The sequence below is a fragment of the Cydia fagiglandana genome, chromosome 12 (assembly GCF_963556715.1).
Source record: "Cydia fagiglandana chromosome 12, ilCydFagi1.1, whole genome shotgun sequence".
Lineage (NCBI taxonomy): Eukaryota > Metazoa > Arthropoda > Insecta > Lepidoptera > Tortricidae > Cydia > Cydia fagiglandana.
Genome location: NC_085943.1, coordinates 12,636,533 through 12,659,883, shown reverse-complemented (window position 1 = coordinate 12,659,883; position 23,351 = coordinate 12,636,533). Strand labels below are relative to the sequence as shown.

Genomic DNA, 23,351 nt, shown 5'->3' with positions numbered 1-23,351 from the left:
ACTAGGTACATCTAGTGTCAGTCGAAGGTGACTCTTCATCGACATGGCTAGTGACATTGTGAAAGTGCCACCATAATGGACAAATTCGTATGAATTCGTACTTATAGTGACGGGGAGTGTTCCAAGGAATTGTTCTAATATTATTCTTTCAACCATCGCTCTTCGCGACAACATTTCCATTTCCACCACTTGGCAATCCTCAACTGTAAATTTCTCCAGAAACTAAACAGCTAAACCGTGGAATGACCTGTCGCCCTCGGTGTAACTAATACTCCCATCGGCAACGCACGTAACTCCTCTCTCTCTCTTTCTCTCCTTCTCCCTCTGGGTCTCTGACTTACTAATTATGACTCACGTTAGACCAGCCCGAGGCCGGGTCAGGGCAAAAAAACCTCTACGTGATCACCGATCACCTGTCATAGAACGAAGTGTCGGACGCCCCGGCCCGGCCCTGGTCATCGCCTTATAAAATCCTTTCATCAAGATTTGATTTATTTAATCGTATGGCTACAAACTGGTCGCTTAATAATTAATTGCTTATTGAATAGGTACTAGGGTCATCAAGATTTAAAAATCCGTACAGAACAATTATAATACTTTGACTATAACTTCACTCATGTGGCTTCTACAAGGTATGTCAAAATTTCCACCCTAACAATAATATTTGGTCTATGAACAGTGACATGCTCTATGTTAAGTTAGTGTTAGTGAATTATGTACGTAAGCAATTCACACTTACCTGATAAAAACGTTTCAAATAACGTGAAACTTAATCGAGGTCAAATGCAAGGTCAACTGCCTATCCAAAACCCTTTGTTCCTTTCTCTAGCAAAAACACACTCAAATATTATTGCCGCCCATTTAAATCCCGACCCTTTAAATCGCAATAAAATAACCAAAAAACGACAACCATATTACGAGACAAAGAGTCAAAGCGGCGTAATATTTTATATGCCGGGCATTATGGACCCAACAACGGAACACTCGGTATGATGTGTACCGTGACGGGGGGACCGGGGGCCGGAGAATTATATCACGTTTAACAAAACAAATGTATGCACAAAAATTATATGGAAGTTTCAAAAAGTATTCTAATTATAATGGAAGTAAGTTATATTTTATATTTCTAGGCAGGTGATGAATACTAGAATGATCATGGTATAATAATATACTCCGCCTGGTACTCTCTTCCCGTCTTTTCTAGGTCACCTGACTGACACAAGCCTTCGTCATCATGCGACAGCGCTATATGATAATATGCGATAGCGCTATATATAGCGGCCATGTTATTGTGACGTAGGCTTGTGTCACTCTGGGAAGACTTACTTATGAGAATGATGTATTAATTGTATTATACTTAACATTTCGATTTCAACAGTTCTGGACGCAATCGTACTGATCATCATAATTTTCCTAGTTCCCAGATTTAGCCACGACTCACTTAAGAGCCTGAACCGCTTGGCCACCGAATCCTAAGAATAGGCACTATAGTTCGTTTTTTTTAGCATTAGAAATAAGGTAAACAATCTTGATGTGTCTTTTAATTGAAAAACACATTTTAAAAATAAGTTACGGCGAATATGTAACAATTATGAATCTAATACGATCATTTATATTCTTCTGCTTTCATAAATGATAGTTACTGATTTTTAATAAGCGTTTTTCAATTAAAAGACATGTCAAAATCGCTTACCTTCTTCCAAGTTCTTTCTAATGCTAAAAAAAACGAACTATAGTAACCAAACAAACAAGAGAATTTTTTATGTATTGAATGATCTTCATAATACACGATTCTAAAGCTGTACGAAAGATTTTCCTTTTATTAATTTCATTTTCTTAGTAACGGCCTTCAACAAACCCAAATTATTCCATCAACTCAACACACGATTCTTATTAGGGACTAGTCTAGATTAGGCTCGGAACATGATTAGTGTCGTGACAAAGTTGCGTAAGAAACTCATCAGGAAGTTTATTACAGAAATAAAAGTACGTACGTTCCGGCTAAGACAGTATCCCTGGAAAGGACACATAACATCCGCATAGTAAATTATGTAGCCGAATACCACAAGCTCATGATTGTGGCAATAAAAACTGAGCCTTACTCCATCTGATTAAAGTTAAAATTCAAACTACAAGTTCGACTGTAATAGGACCTTGCTGAAATCATCAATCAGACCGGGTACTTCTCAGTCTACAGACCGTTAAACAAGAATGTACTCTAATTCTATGGGAATAAGAAGGTTTCCGCTAGTTTTACCGGCTGTCACGGGCCCATGACATATGGAATTTCTTACGCATGAGGCGAACGGCGAATAAATCTTCTGGCAGTAAACAATCCATGCTCAGAACGGAAATTGAATGGTCAACGAATTTATTTACTACAATTTGCAGAGTTGCACTTTGCCTTTTCCCCTAGGATGAAAAGTTGATCTGTACGAATTGATATCGTAAAGTGGAGAGTGCTGGTGGAATATGTAATGGCGATGGTAACGTACTGTCTTTCATGTCGTAAGGAGAATGACTTTGTAAGGATTTTATTGCTAGAAGTGTACGTGAAGTATCCTCCTTGGACATGTAACTGTTTATAGCACCATTTCTTACTGTGTAGATATACTTAGTTAAAGTATTTGAGGCTTTTTAAAAGCGCTACTATCTATGTTAGAGAGAGATAAAATTTGCATTATATATATTATACTTACCTATTTAAATAATTTTCATTCCATAATATTGCAAGTATTGCAAAGCACATCATTCAAAGTTCAAAAATCACCTCATTCGCTTTCTTGAACGCATTTCGGGTCCATAATTATATACCTACCTATATTACCTACGTTTTTCTTATTAGTTTCAACTAACGAAAAGATGTCTCCCGTTTGTAAGGGTGCAGCGCAAAAAAATCTCTTAACTTTGTTATGTCTACAGGAAAAACGCAAATGAGTTAACCATACAAGAAAATGTGTATGACCCAATAACAGCTTAATTCACTTCAGCTCAGGTCCGGAGATGAATCAAGTTAATATTTCATGAAAAATGAATCATTTCGCTGGCCGCGGCGGTCTTCCGTCGTTTGTGACAGGTCCCATAAACCCGTCAGGGGCTAACTCACTTGTATAGGTCGGACATATGGACGGTTGAGTGGCTTAAATCATAGGAAACTGTAGTAGTATGGCGCCATACACCACGTGATCCCCAATTTGTAACCATATATTGACATAATTATTGATATCTCCATAGGTATTTGTGATTTCCGTGAACCTTAAAAACGATTACCATCATGACAGTTTTCAGCAAAACCACTTTTGCATTATTATTTTTTTTTTTCTGACAGGTCTAATAAAGCTGCCTGGCCATTGAGGCGGAACGGAGCGGAGATATGGGGAATAAATAAGCCCCAAGCGAGCTTACTTTCAAACGAATGCTCTAAAAGCACCTGCTAGACTGTCTAAGTAGGGGTATAAATTTATGTTGGGCCCAGCGGTTGTCAAAACCGATAAATTAAAAGTCACCATGTTTCTTTGCTTTTGTGCAATTAAGTTTAACATAAATAAATAAACAAAACATTGTTATTTAGGATTAAACATAAACACCACTGAAAATCTAGAAAATGGCTACCACGAAGACTGATGAATGCGATTCACTGGCAACGTTTTCGTAGCCCTTTACGCTCGTAGCTGATCTTACCGTTTTCTCGTTTACTCTAAGAGGAAAGCAACTATTAACAGAGAGCCTAACCGCACGGGTTACCGGCACTCAATATGTTAATAATCTACTATTACATGCTTTTAATAGTATGTGATTTGTCCTCTAGTACATGTGTTTATGAATACCGCTGCCCCCCATCCCTTGGCCAGTCACCCGTAAGATTAGCGCACGTGCGTTGCTCTCAGATGATTAATGGCCACGCGCCTGTTTTGACGGCCTGATGTATCATTCCGTTTCTTGTCGATGCTATCAATTAGCAGACGTGTTAACGATGTGAGCTGTATAATATACGTTTTAGAACTTAAGTACATAATACATAGTTACCACCAGTACGCTCAAGAGAGCTCATCATGTTTTTAACTTTAATTATTTACACATATCAGAACATGCGGAGACTTAAAGCAATGTGTGGTAAAATTAGTACAAATGTAATTGTATTCAACACCCCCTAACAATGAGTTTGCGAGAAGCGACACTTTGTTTTTTGTATGAAAGTAATGAACAATTATTGTTAAAAGAGGAGTGCCTTTTTCCAACGTAATAGATATTTTAAAATTTGTGTATAAGTTATTCGATATTATCAACCTAGCTTAATTTTAGTCAGTATAAAATGATAGTGACCACCAAAGTCGAACTCGCGATCTCCTGGAACACACACAATTGCTGCTATCTACTGAGTTACAGAGGCTTAGCAGAAGACAACAAATCTTTCCATTTCTTTTCTTAATGCATACACGCCTAAGAAGAATGAAATTTCCATTTTTTGTTTAATATTCAAAAATGTAGTATCTCTCGCAGATGTTTCTGTTAGTTAAAAATTTGCTTCTTCAGGAAGTATAGAATCTATCCTAATCATCTGACTTATTTAATAATCTGAACCATTCCTCAGCGCCGACGGCGAGTACGTGGTGACAACGATGACGAAGGCGGTCCTCAGCTACACGGGCAAGGTGCTGTGGACGCCGCCGGCCATCTTTAAATCCTCCTGTGAGATCGACGTCCGCTACTTCCCCTTCGACCAGCAGACCTGCTTCCTTAAGTTTGGGAGCTGGAGCTATGATGGAGATCAGGTAAAATACGTAATATAATTAATACGATAATTGCTGCCATTAGGCGATTCGTTTACTCTTTTGCCTCATATCCCCTCATGCGGCAAGATGCCTCAAAATGGCCAGCATTTCATATTTTACTTGCCGCCTCGTGACTGTGCGCCGCACGGCGCTCAAATTTAAAATACAATCATAAAAATATGCATTATTTGTATTAAAACACCCATCACTTTTTTGTAACACAGATTGATCTGAAGCACATCAACCAAAAGAGACAGACCGGCGACACTATAGAAGTGGGCATCGACCTAAGAGAGTACTATCCCTCCGTGGAGTGGGACATTCTGGGGGTGCCTGCTGAGAGGCATGAGAGGTACTACCCGTGCTGCCAGGAACCTTATCCGGGTGAGTCTTGTTTTCGTTAGTTCGTTTATTTATCTGGGAGAAAAGTGAAGATCATACATTTGAAACACGTCAATCAAAAAAGACAGGCAGGTGACACTATAGAGGTGGGAATTGACCTCAGAGAGTAGTATCCTGCCAGCTGAGAGCTAAGAGGAGGACGGGTAGTCCCGTGCTGGCAGGAACCTTATCCAGGTGAGTACTTATTGTCTTTATTCACCTACCCCTATCTGAAAAAAAAAAACATAAATTAGAAACACACCAATCTAAAAAGACACACAGACGACACTAAAGAGGTGAAAATCAACCTCAGACAATTGGCTAGACGCATTTTGCAACCCGGCAGTGTCACAGAGCCGGGGCACCCTTCGGGCTAAACTTCTCTTTGGTGTCGCTAGACGTGCAGTCGGAATAATGAAAATTACTAAGGTTAAATAGATGGGTTAAGAGAAACTTTGAGGCAAGAGTAACACTTGTCGGGAATCCTCCTACTGTATATCTTACCCGAGCAAAATAAACTAATGTGTATCTTACCCCACATGACCTTACCTTAACCTTGTATTCATTAATAATACAAGGTATTACGTTCCAAAAGGTCTCTACACAATTTATTCCGCATGGTTTGCAGTAACTATAACGAATAATCGCAATCAAAATGTTCGCGCACAATCCTAGTTTAATTATTTCGTTGCACTCTGCAGGGATTTCGGTGCATGTTTATAATGCACTCAATCTATTCAAGAGATTAACAGAAATGGTTTCCAAATGCAATTTTTACGATCGACATTAAGTGTCTGCAGTAACTATAGATTACTTTAATAGACTACGCATTTTAAAGAGTGTACGTATACTCCTCGTCACCAAACATAAAACACAATTGAAGTATCGATACTGTTAGAACATATAAACCTAACAGGTTGTAAACCTTATGCCATGAACTGGATGGCGACTATTTTGTTTTGTCTGTGGTTTTCTATTTTGTCAGTGTACTTGAACAAATGAATATATATATCGTTTTTCTGTCTACACAAATAATGTTTTACACTATTCAATCCTGGTAGAATTCCACTCCAAACCCAGTAGATACTTTATGAGCCATATCACTCTGTTGCATTCTAACAGCATTTTTTTTATTATAACACTGTATTATTATTTGATATTTTGGCAATATTTTATACATTCTATAATAATAGCTTGAGAAATTATATCAGGTTAGATGCGAAACTGATAGATCTTTTTTAACAAAACGAATGTAGTAGCTCTTTTTTGCATTTACCAATTTGTTTTAAAAATAGTCTATAAAATTAGTTTTTGTGACACTTCGTAGGTACCTTGTCTCTATTTTTAAGATCTCCTATTTTTGTCATTAAGACAGGGTATGAAGTGGCAACGAATGAGAAGGAGGTGGTTAATTCCTTGACCGTACACGACGTAAATGTGAGCGTACTGAAATACCGATTGCGCTGTTATACATACAAATACAATACAAATACTCTTTATTGCACATCTCAATTGTAAAAACAAAACAGACAGGAACAGCAACAGAAGTAGTGGTAAATAACATGCGGGCTTATCGCTAAAAAGCGATATCATCCAGACAATCTTACGGTAGCGGAAATTGATAAACTTACACAATGTTAGTATCAAATCCAATAAAAGAAATTTATCACAAACTACACACAAAACAAAAAAATATGATGTTCTATTAAATATGTAGTTATGGAGTAATAATCAAAATGAGTAGTGACCGCGTGCTTCATCTAGTAGTAAATTGTCTGTAGCGATGAACGCCATAAAAGCAGTATCGTGCATTCTCGGGTTTAAATCAAGTGCCAGTAAAAATGCAAAGCTGCAAAGCAATGCAAAGTAATGCGACGACCATTGAATTATAGATTAACTTCAAGATTTTCTTAGAGTTATAGGTGTCATTTTAGAACAAAATAGCTTTATACCTAAATGTTTTATTTTCAAATCAGTCTCCAAACTTCAGTTCATAAATGCGAAAACTAACAACAATCAATGTAGGTACATTTTACTTGCCGCTGTTATGTACAAGTAAAACGCCGCTTACAGGCGACAGGCAGCTTAGCATAGATAACCGACGACGCCTAGAAATTTACTGTCGGATAAGCCCGCCGGCAAGACCGAGTACTTACCGCATTTTACAATACCTACCTAGGTATCTACGAGTATCTACAGGGATACCCGTAGCGTAGTGGTTTATTAGTAGTTTTTCTACTTGAAATAATACAGTTAAAATAGTTTCATTTGTTTTCTGATAATATTGTTGGCAGCGCCATCTTTCTAGCTATCCCGGATTCACCTGAGTTCATTCGGATAGAAGGTTAAACTTTCGATAAAAAGAGCCAATTCCGTAGAAGTTACCAATTTAAGGAAACTTTTAAATTAAACAGCCGCAAATATTGCTTTCAGTGGTATTAGAACTCTTTTAGAAGGGTTAATTTAATAGGTGACGTAAAAATCCGCAATTGTACCTCCAAAAGCCGCATGTGGCTCGCGAGCTCTTTTTTTAGCTAGAGCTACAATGTTGCAACAAGTATTTTATCCGCTATAAAAACAATTTGAGCTTTAGTTATAAGGATTATAGCTCCTTTTGCATCATCAAAATTTCATCCAAACACATTATATTGAATATTTTTTTTGAAGTTTTTATTAAATGTTGATCAACAGACACCCAACACATATCATCAGCAACACACTAACCAATAGTAGGCCTTATGTGACCGCAATAAGATCGACGAATTGTCACTCACCAGTATCGACAATGTCAACAGAACTCTGCTCTGTTGAATTAAAGGGTGTTTGAGTGGAAAATGTGCAGTTACATCGCTTTAATTTCTGTACCATCGCCCGCACTGTTAACTGTACTTTTGTAATAAGGTCCACCGATGTACAGTTAGAAGTGTTGCTGTTAAAGGTAACATTCCAATGGGGTTGGCTCGTCGCAGTGTTTTACTGCTGGCTGGCGCCACAGGTTTCACCTGAAAAACCTACGAAGTGTCAAAATCTTTGGAATTTTATAGCTAGCGCCATCTATAAAACCTTTTAACAGTTGCCAACCTCATTGCCTATTGGGCGTGTATGAGAGAGACATTAAATATAGACGGTCAAGCAAATCTTGTCAGAAGAAAAAGGCGCGAAATTCAAATTTTCTATGAGACGATATCCCTTCGCGCCTACATTTTTCAAATTTGCCGCCGTTTTCTACTGACAAGATCTACTTGATCAAGTATAGTTGAACTACTTGAGGCATGAATCTAGTATAAAAAAGGAATAAATATATTAACATTATTGTTTGTCTTTGTCACAGTTTTAATTTTTTTAATACCGTAATAAAACTAATAAATATCCCGACGAAATTAGTAGGTATGTTGTCAGGAATCTTAACACATTGTAACGTTATGAGGAGAGTACGTCTATGTTGGTAGGGAAAGTAAATAAGTACTACCAACTCGTTAACAAAATAACTATTTATTTAAAAAAAACTAGATTTTGAATAAGGTCGTGGGTGGTCAAGGCCCGTCTAGATTTGCACCTGGGAACCGGTACTGCCCTGGCCAGGTCGAGGGTCCGCAGCAGGTGGGTGACTCTCGCCAGCACTGAAGAGGAGCAGGGGCGACGGCGGGCGAACGGCTATGGCTCCAACCCTGCCGTCGAGGTGGTGGTGATGGTGCGTTGTTGCTACGTCGGCCGACGGCGATTTTTGAAATATAACGACGCAAATGATGACGACGCAAAAGATGACGACGCAAAAGATGACGACGCACCCTGTGGATTTTCAGACGTCTTAGTAATGTGTTCCTGCTCGCTCTGCTTTTGTGAACACCCTGTGATGATGATGATGATGACGACCATGGGAAAGCCGGTGCACTAAGCAGAAAGCGTGTTTGTGTTCACAAGCAGAGCGGAGTTACAAAGGCGAAGGAAAAGCACAGAGTAAAGAAGGAAAGAAGAGCAAAGAAGTGAATTTAAATGAGTAGGAGGGTACGCACACATACTTACTCGTACCCGCCACTACGAGAACAAAGGAAATTGCAGTATCATTATAATAAAGGCATTTAGCAACAAGTGAAATGTATGATTTAAAAATGTATTACGCTAATTAAAGAGCGAATAACAAAGGAGCTACTTTAACACAAACTTAAACTACTTATCCTAATAATATAACGTTCAACACTTTGCACTTACCAATACGTGGGTGCGGGAATAACACTTATAGCGCGTGACGTCGCAAATAGGGTTTTATACGGAAAGGTGTCCGCGCTCACCATAATTAAATATTTGTACCGCGCGCTAGACGACACGGGTTCCCCGTGTGCGCAACGGCACAACCGTATACGACGGCGAGGTGGCGCGGACTGGATGGCCAGTGGTCAACGGGAGGGGACAAGCGCGCGCGCAGCCGCTTCTCGATCCTTCCATGACGTCAACCAATGGACCGGTCGCGAGTACAGTCCGTAAGAATAAAATGTCATGCATTGTCTATAAACTATCTATATATTAATTATGATTATTTCGTCTTACTTTACAATAGTAAAGTAGAATAGGACGATTACTGTAAATATAAAATTGATTAATAAAATTGTATAAATAAATAATTAATTCATTTCCATAAATAATAATTGATTAAAATAAAAATAAAATAATAATTCATGCGTTAATAAATTAAAATCTATTATAAATAAGTTATTTAAATTTAAATTTTGATTAATTTAATATGTAAAAATAATTAAATCTAAGCTTATAATTAAAACATGTACGTACAACGTTACAACATGTTGTTTATAATTTTGTCGCATTGCGTATGTTCTGTTCCTCACGGGCGCACGCGTACCTATTTCATATCTTTAGAAAATATATGTATTAGATCTGTTAGTTGAGGTCTAGCATCAAGAATTTTCGAGGTCATATATCGCAGATTTTTTTTAAATATCCGTTTATTTAATTGGTCCGTTGTAGTACTGCTGTTGGCTCGCGATGGTAATACGGCCAGGTGAGCCGAAAAGTTGAACGCCCACGAGGGCTGTAACAGTGAATGGGCGCTGAATAAAAACAGTCATTAGGATCGCAAAATGTGTTAACGTGCGCGTAAATTATGTTGTTTATTAAATTAGGGTTTCGGAAGAACGGCAGTTGCCGGGCGGCAGGCAGCTTAAAGTTATATATTTATTTTAAAAATTTCTTACACTTTTTTGTAGCTCGTTATTAATTACTATTTGATATACCCCGTTGAGTTTCTAGATGCCATTGGAATTATATTAATAGCCAAGTAGTAGCTTCAGTTTATCTAGAAAAAAAAAATCGTAACAAATATTCATAGAAATACATTTAATTACCTATGTGAAATTAGTTTTAGTCCCGAAATGTTTATTTTAATATTATATAGCTTTTATGTTGTGTTGTATGTGTTACACAATAAGGTAGAAACTTCCTGCTTGGCACAGCAAAACTGTGAAATGAACTGTCGCCCGCGGTATTTCCGGATTGATACGATCTTCAAACCTTCAAGAAAAGACCGTACTCCCATCTTTAAAACCGGCAAAGCACTTACAGGGTGTTGCATGTGTGTGTGTGTGTGTGTGTGTGTGCCCCCCGGTAATTACTTACTCTCTGGTTTGACTCCTATATATTATCGTAAAAAAAATAATTGAAAATTTTACATACTTACACGCGTATTCGGGAAACGAGATAATCACAAGATCTAGAGACGATATAGAGATCAACTAGATTTACATTAGATATCGACTAGATGGGACTTGGATATCTAAGTCATAACTTGTCGAAATCGTTAAAGAGGACCTCGAATCCAGAATCGCGGATACGTCAAATTTGACATATCTATCTTACAAATATCTTTAAATTATCCATATCGTAACTTGTTGAGGTCTAGTAGAGATCTAATTCATTTTTCGAATGGAGCCGTTAGGTATCAAGCCCAGGTCCCAACTCAATAAAACTACGTTAATACATTGAACAGGGGAAAAACCATTTGATTACATAACGAATTCTATTGTAACCCTTTTATCTTTACACAGTGACTTCTCCCTTGCCCTTCCTGAAGTACATTTACCCGCAATACGAATTCCTGAACTTCACTAACACCGATCCATATCCCAATAACATCGCCATTTCCCGCCGAAGGACAATGACAATTCTAATTCCGCTTGCCGTCCCAAACAGCGGTAAATTACTAGGCAATTTGATCTCTCTCAGTCAGAGAATAAGGTTCAATCGTGTTACACGGGTAATTACAAACGGTTTAGGGCAAGATTAGGCAGGTTCGTGTCGCTTTCAGAATACTCGAACGCTAAGGTAAGGCGTAGTTTGGAAGTTAAACTTATCAACGGGCGTTTTGACTTAACTGTGTACCATTAACGGCCGGTTAGCAATCGTCACAAAACTGACGGTCAATGGCAAATCCCATACGTTTAGTCGGCAAAGTTACAGTTAGACAAAAAGTGACTTAACGTTCACATTTCTGTGATCCACGCTGCGACAAAGAAATGTGAACGAAACCATTATTAAATGTATGAATCCGATTACCGTTCTGATGCATCACGACACAACACAACACCACACGACACATCAGAAAAATGTGAATCCGGCTTAAGCTAGCTTATTTCCCTATGGTTTGGGGTGACAGTTTCCAATATGGTTTCCGAATCGAATAGAATTTGCATTTTGTTTTCTCTAAGACAGACAGATAGAGAATAGAACTACCAAGGGATGAAACAAATGGAAATCGAAATATAGCATTTAATTGCTATTTGAATCAACAAAACGACAACCTGAAAAACCATAGAGGCAATTCCAGCAACTTAATTTCATAATTCTCACCTCATTTTCCAACAAACCAAAAGCAAATCTTAATTAAAATAAGTTTAATTACACACGAACATGCATCCCCGACCAAGACAAACACATTTGACGGAAGCGTTTGTCAGTTTTAAAGTAATATCGTAATGAAATGCGTATCGTAAACACGACCTTATTATCAGTGTCTTAGAGGCGTCTTAATATACTTTTGGAACGATGGCTTGTAAAGATGTTTGTGAACTCGACTGTTCGGTTCGGTATAAGTTAGGTTAATTACAATGGAGATATGTCGCTCGAATGCTCAAAGTGTATTTATTCTGAGGGCCTACCTTGAACCACGTTCGACGTGTTGCCTATGTCGCACTTACGTACAAATTTACAAGTGCGACAGAGAAGCAACACGTCGACCGTGGTTCGCGGTAACTAAAACACTCTAACATACAAACGATCCCAGACGCTGATCAAACATCCATTTGCTTTAGACATATAGGTAGCCATTAGCTATTCCGTGCTTCACATGATAAAAGGAGGTTCCTTATTGGCGCTGGAGTCAGTACGCAAACGTGTTTAGTGCCTGGACAATACACTATATTAAGGATGAATAGCGCTAGAAAGGTCTGGGTCCGGGTCAAGGCGTTCAACATTGTTTTCTATGATGAGTGATCGTTGCGCACGTATTTTTTTAGTAAACTGAAGCGGCCGACGGCTCGGACTCGGAACGTACTAGCGTGACTCGACATCCTTTACTCTATTGCACACACTGATGAAATAAGTACCTACTGGAACGAAACGAAATGAATTGTATTAATCCCATACGACTAAATAAATAACTGGAACGAAACAATATATACCTAAAAAAACGGGTTGCACTCCGGGATTGCCGACAGAAGTGAAAAGTTGAAAACTCAATGACAAGTCCAAAATGTCTGAAGCACTATGTATAATTGACCCATCCTCCTTTCTATTGAAAAACTTTAGTTCCGAAATTGCTGGTCAGTGAGCTTAAATTTGTAGAGTTAATTGTTTAAAATTCGAATAGAAATTGTAAAGTTACCTTGCAGACCTCGCATCTATTAGTAGATTGTTAACCAAGGGTGGAAAGTGAACCATTTAACCCGAGATATTTTGGCGCTCGAACGAAGAGAGGGCGCCAATAGTTCGAGGGTGAGATGGTTACTTTTACCCGAGTTAAACACTCTACTTTTCATTTCGACTATGAGGAAAGTTAAACACGAGAAATGTAGGTTTATTATTGGTAAGTATAATTCTTTAGAACAAATTATTAACAGATATATAGGTAAACCACATAACTATAAGTCACTCGAATCACTTGAAAATGTAAACGGCGTCAATTTCAGTCATATGGAAGCTGATATGAGAGCTTATAATATGGCATATATTGCTGTTAGCCGTTGCTCGAAGTAAAAAAAAAAAGTTTTCCACCGTAGGGTGGGAAATGCAATTTTCCACCCGGTTATCAGCTTATGAAAGGTAAACTTTCCGAACAGGAGAGATGAAAAATTACTTTCCACCCTAGGGTGGGAAATGAAATATTCCACCCGCCTATCAGCCTATGAAAGGTGAACTTTCCGAACAGGAGAGATGAAAATATATTTGGTCATGATATTTTGAGTTTTATTCACCAGTACTAGAGTTCACTTTTATTAGCGATTTCATCAAAATGTAGCTTTATTGAATTATATTTGAGTGATATAAAGTTAGAATGTAACTGTGAGATCCTCGTATTTCAGCTTGTAGAACATTAAGCTTTGTTGCTTAATATAAAAGTCCAGTTTTAAATAATTGACCTGATTATGATACGTTATGACGTCATCGCATTACGTGTTACGCTGTCTCGAGTTTATCATTTTTTCCCCACCTCAAATAAGTGCTCAGCGCCACTAAAGAAGTTTTCACTTCAAAAACAATAATAGAAAAACAAGTAATAACAATTTTAAATAATGTCAACATCAATTAAATAAAATGAAACTCAATAAATTACCTATTGATTGAACCACATCTAGCGTACAACATAAATCTTCCTTCGACAAACATAATCAACCACAATTACAATTTCATCGTTTCCAAATTCGTTTTAGAACATACCGCGTCTCGCCACGTATACGCAGATAAACGTAATTCGCATTTAAGTATCAATTACGCATATCGTCGCATTAGGCGAGGCTCGAGAGGCTGATTCTCTTTTACGAATTTGGTATGTTTTTTAACCGCATTTCGATATGATATTGAGTCGTGCTATCATCACGTGCACCAATAAGGCCGAGTGAAATGCCTTATGAGACGACTCCTACTTTTTTCCGCTAGTACCAGGGATGTAGCGAATATCCGCATCTGCAACCGCGGAACTTCCGCATTATTTTCAAAATCCGCATTCGCATAAAATCGGTGCGGAGCTTAATGCAGATGCGGATGTCGAATAAGTCGGTACAGGAACGACTTAGCGGCGGCGTAAGTGATAGGTAATTTCATCATATTTATAACGAAATCGTCTAGACCCAGAAAAGTCGCCGAAAATAAGTTACTGTTTATTGAATATAACGTACCTATATGCTTGCTCAAATACTAACTAAATGTGTCGTTTTTTTTAAAATTAGGTACGTTAATGTAATATTTGACGTTTTTTAAGTACCTAATCTTGACATCCGCCTCCGCATGCGCGGATGTGAGCCTTTAAATATCCGCACCTGCATCCGCATCCGCTACATCCCTGGTTAGTATCAATCAGCGTAAGTCGCTAACGCTTATTGTCTCACGGTAAGGGCGCAGCCCCACTAGTGCGTTACGTTGCGTCGCGTTTTTTCGCGGTGTTTCGTCGCAGGCGTCGTCGCACCGTCGATTAAGCGACATTTTACATAATTATTTTTTATGGCATGCCCAGATAGACGCAACGCAAATTGTACAGAATCGGCCTTCAAGTCAAATTGCGCTCGAGTCGAGAGCGGCAGCTCGAGCCACGATTTATATGTGATCTCGAGGCCGCGTGTCACACGGTGTTATGTAATCTTAAGGGACGTGTCACACTGTAAGGCACTTTACACGCTACGACTTTTGCAGCGATATACAGGCCAATTAATAATAATGTCTGCGTGCGTGTTTTCTGCGTGCAAGTAGGTACGTACGAGTACTGTGCGTGCCCGGGATTGCGGTTACATGTTTTTGAATTTAAATTTTTTTGTAAGTTAAAAAAAATAAGTTCGATCAATAAAAATTGTGCAAAAATTTTTACACTTTTTTAATGCATGCTTATGATTGTTGCTTTTCAAAAACTCTGATATCTGATCCTTAATATTACTTCCGACTGCATTGCCATCGCAAATGTTAAAAGTCCGGGCATCAATATTGATCTTGATATAATTTATTTATTTATTTATTTATTAGTCAAATAAGTAACACAGCATTACAGTAAAACCAAGGCACTGTGAAACTACAAAATAAAATACAATAAGTACAAAGAAACTACAAATAAAAACCAAAGACAAATTAAACATTAGATTTGGGTGACGACGTAACAGCGTGGCTCCGTTGCGTCGTCTGACTTGGTGTAGGATTCGGCAGGTTGCCCCGGTACCGCCGAAACACCACACCCTTCGGCCAGAAGTCTGCGCTTGCGATGGTGTCCTGCAGCGGCCGCGGTACGCGCACCACAAATGGACTGAAGTGCACATAGTGACGCGACTGTAGCTGGTGCACCCTCAGCGTGTAGCCAGTCTTCCGGCGGACGTACTCCACCACCTCGTCGGCAACGGCGGAGTAATGCAGGCGAGACACGTAGAGCGCCTTACTCGGGGTCGCAATTCGTAAACCAGAATTAACCGGTTCCGCACTGCCACACAGAGTCTTACGGGGCGCCCTGCGCGCCTTGCTCTTCCTTTCCACCAGTGTGAATCCCTCCTTATCCACATTGGTGCGGGAGGACTTTTCCAAAAGGGGAGCCCGTGATTCACACGCCTTAGAAGGCGCATTGACCCGGTTAGCTGCGACAGGCTGACCGGCGACGTCAGCATATGGACGCTGACGTGACTTCGAGGGGACAGGGACAGGCGGGGGGTGCGCGGGCGATGCAGCGGCGCGTGCGGCACATTTTACAGTGTCAGCAACACGTAAACTAACCGACTCGACTCCAGTGTCAGGTCGATAGTCGCTCTTGAAATTTGAAACCGCCGACCGAGTTGGAGCATTCCGCAAACATGTGATTTCGTCGCGTAACTCGGCGATAGTGACTAGGCTAGCTTCAAACTTCATAATAACTTCGCCTAATCTTGTATTAAGGGCCGCGATTTCCTTAAACAAGAGACGAACGTCGATATTGTCCGGGGCACACGACGGCAGGATTGGGGCATCCGTCGCCACAAACTCCGGAATTCGATCCTCGTTTTCCGTTAGGATTTTCATTATATCCTCAAGGGACTTCTTCCCGGCTTTATCTCCTCTCCGGTGAGGTACATAGGTGCCGACGATGCCGAGGGACTGGCACAGCACTTTCTTCGCTTCACAGATGTCTTCCACGGTGAAACTCGACGCACGTGAATTCATCTGGACAGCAGTCACCGCATCCATCGCTCCTTCCTGCACGAGCTTATTTTTTAGCTGCAGAAAGGCGAGGAACTCATTCACGATGGGTTGATTCTGTTCGGAGCCACTCATCGCGTCGATCTACCAGCGGCGGCCGAGCCGCGCTAATTTCGCAATTAAATTATAATTTAATTACACATGCGTCTATAGATATATCGCTGCGCGCATTGTACACGATATGGCAGCAATGCAATGTCATGCAGTAATACTGCAGCAGAAACGCTGATGCAGTTTCAATTTGAACGGTACCTTTAAGTAGTACTTTACATGTAGCTAGCTTGAAGTGGTGAAATCGATATAGCACAAAAAAAGTATTACACTTGAAATTTTAAATTAAATACTACTTAAATAAATATCTATAGTCGCACCAAACAAAGTCTGCAGCGGATTTGATTGCCCACGCAGTATAAGTGTTATGTATACGTCATAATTTCATAGAAGTTTGACGTTTAAAATGACACTTGCACTGCGTGGGCTATCAAAATCGCTGCAGACTTTTTACGGTCTGACTATACTTACAAAAACACAAATGTAAGCAAGCCACGTAATTTCAAATGACATTAACGTAAATTGTAACCTCCGACATTTAAACGTGTAATACAAAACATATAAAGTGAGATTACGGAACGCCATAAATTACACGCGCGCGTTCGGCGCCGTGTGATAGCGGCCCTAATAGCGGCTACCACCAGATCGCCTCATGCCAGATGACGCAATTATTTTCACCATTTGACCAAGCTATATAAAATTGCTAAACCTTTGTTAAACTACAGGTTATGAAAAATAATTTTCTATATTTTATACTACATCAGTGGCAAACAAGCATATCGTCGGTGCGAATAAAAAAATCGTCATGTATTTTTAAGCTACTTTTCAGGAGACAAAAATAACTGTTTATCCTCCTGTTTGTTATATATTTGTTGCGCCTGTATTTTTTTTCTGAAAGATCAATGATTTTTACATGATACTCACGAAGAAAATAAGCAGATTTATATGTAATTTTTTACAATATTATTATTTTAACCAAATTTTGCTACATAGCGACTTAAATTTGGTTCATTAAAAACGTCATGTGTGAAGTTTGTACACATAGCGATTTGTTGCCAAAGTAACATAGTACGAGAGATGATACATAGCGGATTTTAGGGTCTATGTCGGGTAATCCATTTTACAATAGATGATACATAGCGGATTTTAGGGTCGGGTAATCCATTCTACAATAAATCGCCATGTGCAACATTATCGCCATCACCCTCGACGGAAAACAAGGCATTTAATATCGTTATGTGCTAAAAAATCACATAGCTATTTTTTGTTTCTGTTCTATTATTTTTTTGGACAAATGTTGTTCTGTGTTCACATAGCGGAATTTTTATTTTCAAAACTAATAAAGATATAACAAAAATATTTATGTGGGTCGACGGGAAATTTAAAAAGGAATTCAAATAGGTATGCCAAAATAAAAAAATCGTAAAAAAACACATAGCGATTTTTTTATTCGCACCGACGATATGGCCCGCCTGGTGGTAAATAGTCACCGTAGCCTATGGACGCCTGCAACTCCAGAGGTGTTACATGCGCGTTGCTGACCCTAACACACGCACCCTCGTCGAGCTCTGGCAACCTCATTCACCGCCGACAGAAGCACAACCCAATAATGTTGTGTATAAGGTTGTAAAACACAGAGATGGTTTATAAAATACATTACTGGTCTCCCGCAATACAAGCCTGGCCTACTGTGGGAACCCCTGTTAATTTCCATGTTTCAACAGAACTGATGTGCGACTGATTTCTGTTTGCGTTGTAAATCATACAATGTTTAATATATACCTCTACCATAATGACTCAAATATGACTTATTACCTACTTTACTATCTTTAAGTTATCCACAGATGTAAGCTTTTTTTGTAACTCAACGGAATCCTAACATTCAAATTCGGCAGTCAAATTAAGTAGCGAGCAATAAATAGTCAGTTCTTCATAATGTGGAATCTACATGATGTAATCTATGGCACTACACATGTGTACACACGTAAATACCTCGGCGAAGGACAATTTGTCCGCAAAGGCATGTCTTTAATCACGATCAACGAAACTTGGACGGCGATCATTTATCTCAAGGGGCTACAGTATGAGGATCTTCAAGCAGTAGGTACCTATACAGTCATGTTTTACAGGGTCGGTCGCATGTATCCTTAAGCTACGGTGACCACATACAGGTGGACTGTTAGTATGCTTGTCTTTTAAAGTGATAAAAATATATAGGTGTCAAATTATTTATTTATTTCGTTTTCGGTCAGATTGTTAAAAAATAACCAAGAAATTAAAAGGATTGTGGCAATAAGTTTGAGAATGCTAAAACCGAGAATGACCCACCTAACCTATCTGGCTCTGCCCGCGAATTCATCCGCATATATAAATCTTTGAACAGAAAGACCATCCCCATTTAGTAATAAAAGAAACAGATCAAGTGTTGTGTACTCGACACGTTAAGTATATCTTATCATGTGACTCATGAATATTAATTTAAGTCTTATTTTGTTCCAGACATCTTCTTCAACATCACGCTTCGCCGCAAGACCTTATTCTACACCGTCAACCTCATCGTCCCCTGCGTCGGCATTTCGTATCTCTCCGTCCTTGTCTTCTACCTCCCCGCCGACTCCGGAGAGAAGATAGCTCTCAGCATCTCCATCCTGCTCTCGCAAACCATGTTCTTTTTACTGATCTCTGAAATCATCCCGTCAACATCCTTAGCTTTGCCGTTACTTGGGAAATACTTGCTGTTTACCATGTTGCTGGTAGGATTGTCAGTTGTTATAACTATAGTAATACTGAATGTGCATTATCGGAAGCCCAGTACTCACAAAATGGCTCCATGGGTGAGGAAATTCTTCATAACGAAGTTACCAAGATTACTTTTAATGCGTGTGCCGAAGGATTTGTTGAGGGATTTGGCAGCGCAGAAGATAGCGGGAAGGAGCTTGAAGAAGAATAAGTTTAAGGATGCGTTAGCGGCGGCGGAGCAGACGAATTCGAATGCTTCGAGCCCGGATTCGTTGAGACATCATTTGCCAGGAGGATGTAATGGACTGCACTCGACTACTGCTACTAACAGGTAACTAATGTAATAGGTAGGTAACTAAATTGTGATTGTGATAATTGGTAGAACAAGTCAGAATTACAACAACACAAAAAATCACAACTAAATGAAATATTAAGATGATGATGATAGCAAACGTGCTATCAGTTTTATTCATAGCCCGTTGTCATTGTTGTCATCTCAACAAATAAGAACAACGAATCTTCTAATTTTATTCCAAGAAAATCACTAAAAAATACTAAAACTTAGAATTTTAGCATGTGACCATTGTTTATTACTCCAGGTTTACCTAGTCAGTCTATGGCAAAATGTCGATACAGCCTACCCCTGAGTTATTCACTAAGATTAGATCAGCTTCACTAAGATTAGGTTCAGCGACCAAAGTGTAGTTTAGCCCCAAAGTTAACCAAACCAGCCCACTAAACATTACTACTTCTTTAGATTCAGCGGCCTCGTCGGTGCTCTCGGCAGCCTCGGCGCCGGCTACAACGGCCTCCCCTCAGTGATGTCCGGTCTCGACGACTCGCTGAGCGACGTGGCCCCGCGCAAGAAGTACCCGTTCGAACTCGAGAAGGCCATACACAACGTCATGTTTATTCAGCACCACATGCAGCGACAGGATGAGTTCAATGCGGTTAGTTTATTGTGGTTTACCAAACCCCTACTCAGTGTTCAACGCCCTACTCTCCGTTATGCCAGGCCTCGACTTCTTTTACTAAGAAAAGACCTTCACATAATGAGTTTTTTTTAATAATCTAAACTTAAACATTTTTCACTGTGATATTTGACTACCAATAATTTCTGAGAACATTCAAGCTGCTGAGGTTCTTTAGCATAATTTCGTTTAGTTATGGTATATCTGCAATATTTTCTGTCTCTATTCTCTTTATAGGTAGTATAATCTGACATTTTTGTTGATTGGTAGAAAATGTATTATACTGCTTATATTTTCATGCTTGATCCAAATGTGTATCAAGTCTAGACAACACGAAAATCAAGGAAGGAATTTAATAGTGAATTTCTAAAATAGTATCCAAGTATTCTATAAATATCTTGGTTCAACATTGTTCATGTAATCCTTCTCCTACAGGAAGACCAGGACTGGGGCTTCGTGGCCATGGTCCTCGACCGTCTGTTCCTCTGGATCTTCACCATCGCCTCCATCGTCGGCACCTTCGCCATCCTCTGCGAGGCCCCGTCGCTCTACGACGACACCAAACCCATCGACATGATTCTTTCGTCGGTCGCCCAGCAGCAGTTCCTGCCGGTGGATAGTGGTGATTCTTAAACACGATATTTCAGATGACACCTTCCGTGACTCAATCTTATAACACAATTTTACTGACGTATTTATGTTACAGACTTTCGGAGAGCCTAGGTCTCTATTGTCAATGGTCAATGCTGTACCTAGTCTTGTTTTCATGCGTATTAGCCTCAGCACATTAAGCGTTTGAAAATCAAGACCTAAGCTTTTCGAAACATATCATACATAGCGATAAAATTACTTGAGTACCAAACCCTGAAACCATAAATTGGTTATAGTGAGAATATAATTATTTTTCTTGTTTAATGATTCATTGATTTGCAATAATCAAACATCTCAGATAATGAGAGAGACTGGCCCCAATATAAATGCTGATGCTATGGTTTCAAATCTACGCTCTGGCCAAGTAATTTTCTAATTTATTGACGATAAAAATGTTATTTATTTTCCATTTTTTATTAGGTACATTTCTGTACGCGTACCGTGAGTAATTGAACACCTATACGAGCAAACAGTAGCTTCCATTGTTTAGAAACCAAACAAAACAGATTGCACGCATCAAATAAAAATTAAAAAGTAATAGAACAGGACATTTTGCTCGCAAATTACAGTAGCAAAGTATCTATTTAGTATGAACACTGTATTAAAACAACATGTGAGGAGGTGTAAAGCTAATTTTCATTAATAAATAATGATTTTGATGAGGCTCGTGATGTTTAAGTATTAGCTCAAAGGATAACTTTGTGTCAAAAATTAATTACTTACGTATTCAAATATTCGACAAATAATGTTAGGATATTGTGCACGTGTAGTGTTAGTGTTAATTAAAGCCAAAGTTCTCCAGGCTGTGACTTGTTATTTAAAATGAAACTAACATGTTCAAGTCAATATAAGTTTTAAGACTTTTAAGCGTTTTGAAATGGTTCTTTCGATGGAGTATGTTGCCAAAAGAGATGTAGTAGGCGACGATCACAATAAATCAGGGATGGTCGCAGTGACATAAGCTTTGGAGCCTTATATAACCTAACCTAACCTAACCTAACACAAAGAAGAGGAAGAAGAAGAAGATGTTGCTAAATACAAGTCATGTTGATAAAGAAATGACAGAAGCAAAATGTTAGTATAATAAACTCCGTTTGAAATCGTGGAGGTTGGAAAAGTTGTAGCTCAACGCATAGACGGCTAGACTTAGGAAGATAGGTTTTAGTACGTAGGTATAACAAGCATTTATCAATGTATTTTAAGTTGGATTTCAATCGTTATTGAGATATATTAAGGGCAATTTTGATCAAATTTTCTGAAATCTGTGCTGTAAACACAAAATAAATAAGCACTGCCTATTTTCCTAAGTAGGCAGAACAACAATTTTCCTAAGTAGGCAGAACAACAGCTGACTAAGTAGACTTTTATTAACAAATAAGATAAGATAGATTACTCTTTCTGACTGTCTTCTCACTGATTCTGTTATTAAATATTATAGATGTATTAAGGTTAATGTCTTACTTGTCTATAACTTTACCTATTTGGGAAGTTCGAAATCGAATGATTTACTTTGATTGTTTTTTTAACTTGAAATTCAGACAGTGGAGTGGCTAAATTGTGTTAAGTAATATTATTATAGTATCTTTTTTCATATGTTTTCGTTAAATCGGTTATAAAATAAGCGTATGTATTCCATAATATGGCTGTGTTAGATTTAATGTTCGTAGGATCGCTTATAATGTTACTGAATTTAGTAGAATAAGGGTCTATTACGGATTAACTATTCCTTTTTCTGGTACTCGATAAAGTGTTTCATATTTCACTTCTAGAGAATTTTATGCCTATACCTTGTGTATCTGCTTGTTATAAATTTTAAAGCAAAAATGCATTTACTCTCGATACATAAAATTCTTGTGACACAACAATTGTACGAGTGTACTGCGCAGTAAAATAATCATGAATTTTGTTCAGAGGAGGCGTTATAATACGAGTATACCATTATTATTTTCCGGTTATTTTTGACAGACCATTTGACAAATTTTTAGGAGTAGGCAGTTCATGCAGTAGTTCAAGTTGTACTTTATTATTTAATAAAATTGATTTCTTTATCTATTTTGTTTTTACAAAATAAACAGAAAAAATAAACAGAAAAAGCCTGGATTCAATGTTATATCAACCTGGCACAAATAAATTCCTCTAAGACTTTATTACAAGTTATTCACAACCTTACATATTGGTTGTAATAAGTACATATTTGTAAGTGATCGTTTTATAATCGATGGTTATTTAACCGAATACCTAGTTATAACAGGTAAATGTAGTATTTTAACGTTATAATGCTGCAAATAAAAATAATTATAAAAATTCATGAGTTTGTTATTATTGCCTAACTAAACTTTCTTTCATTACCTTACCATCG

At 38.5% G+C, this 23,351-nt stretch overlaps 1 protein-coding gene and 1 long non-coding RNA gene across 2 annotated transcripts in view; both read left to right on the top strand.

The window, feature by feature from the left end:
- The window catches only part of LOC134669633 (acetylcholine receptor subunit alpha-like 2), a 46,967-nt gene extending 25,605 nt beyond the window's left edge, over window positions 1–21,362 (top strand). The window contains exons 4-8 of the mRNA XM_063527298.1: window positions 4,592–4,772; window positions 4,997–5,156; window positions 19,131–19,701; window positions 20,128–20,320; window positions 20,777–21,362. Of these exons, the coding sequence (XP_063383368.1) occupies window positions 4,592–4,772; window positions 4,997–5,156; window positions 19,131–19,701; window positions 20,128–20,320; window positions 20,777–20,974 (1,303 nt within the window). The 3' untranslated portion in view covers window positions 20,975–21,362. The remainder of the gene's footprint in view (window positions 1–4,591; window positions 4,773–4,996; window positions 5,157–19,130; window positions 19,702–20,127; window positions 20,321–20,776) is intronic.
- LOC134669672 (uncharacterized) overlaps window positions 1–23,351 on the top strand; it is a 335,382-nt gene that overhangs the window by 93,996 nt on the left and 218,035 nt on the right. The window lies entirely within an intron of this gene.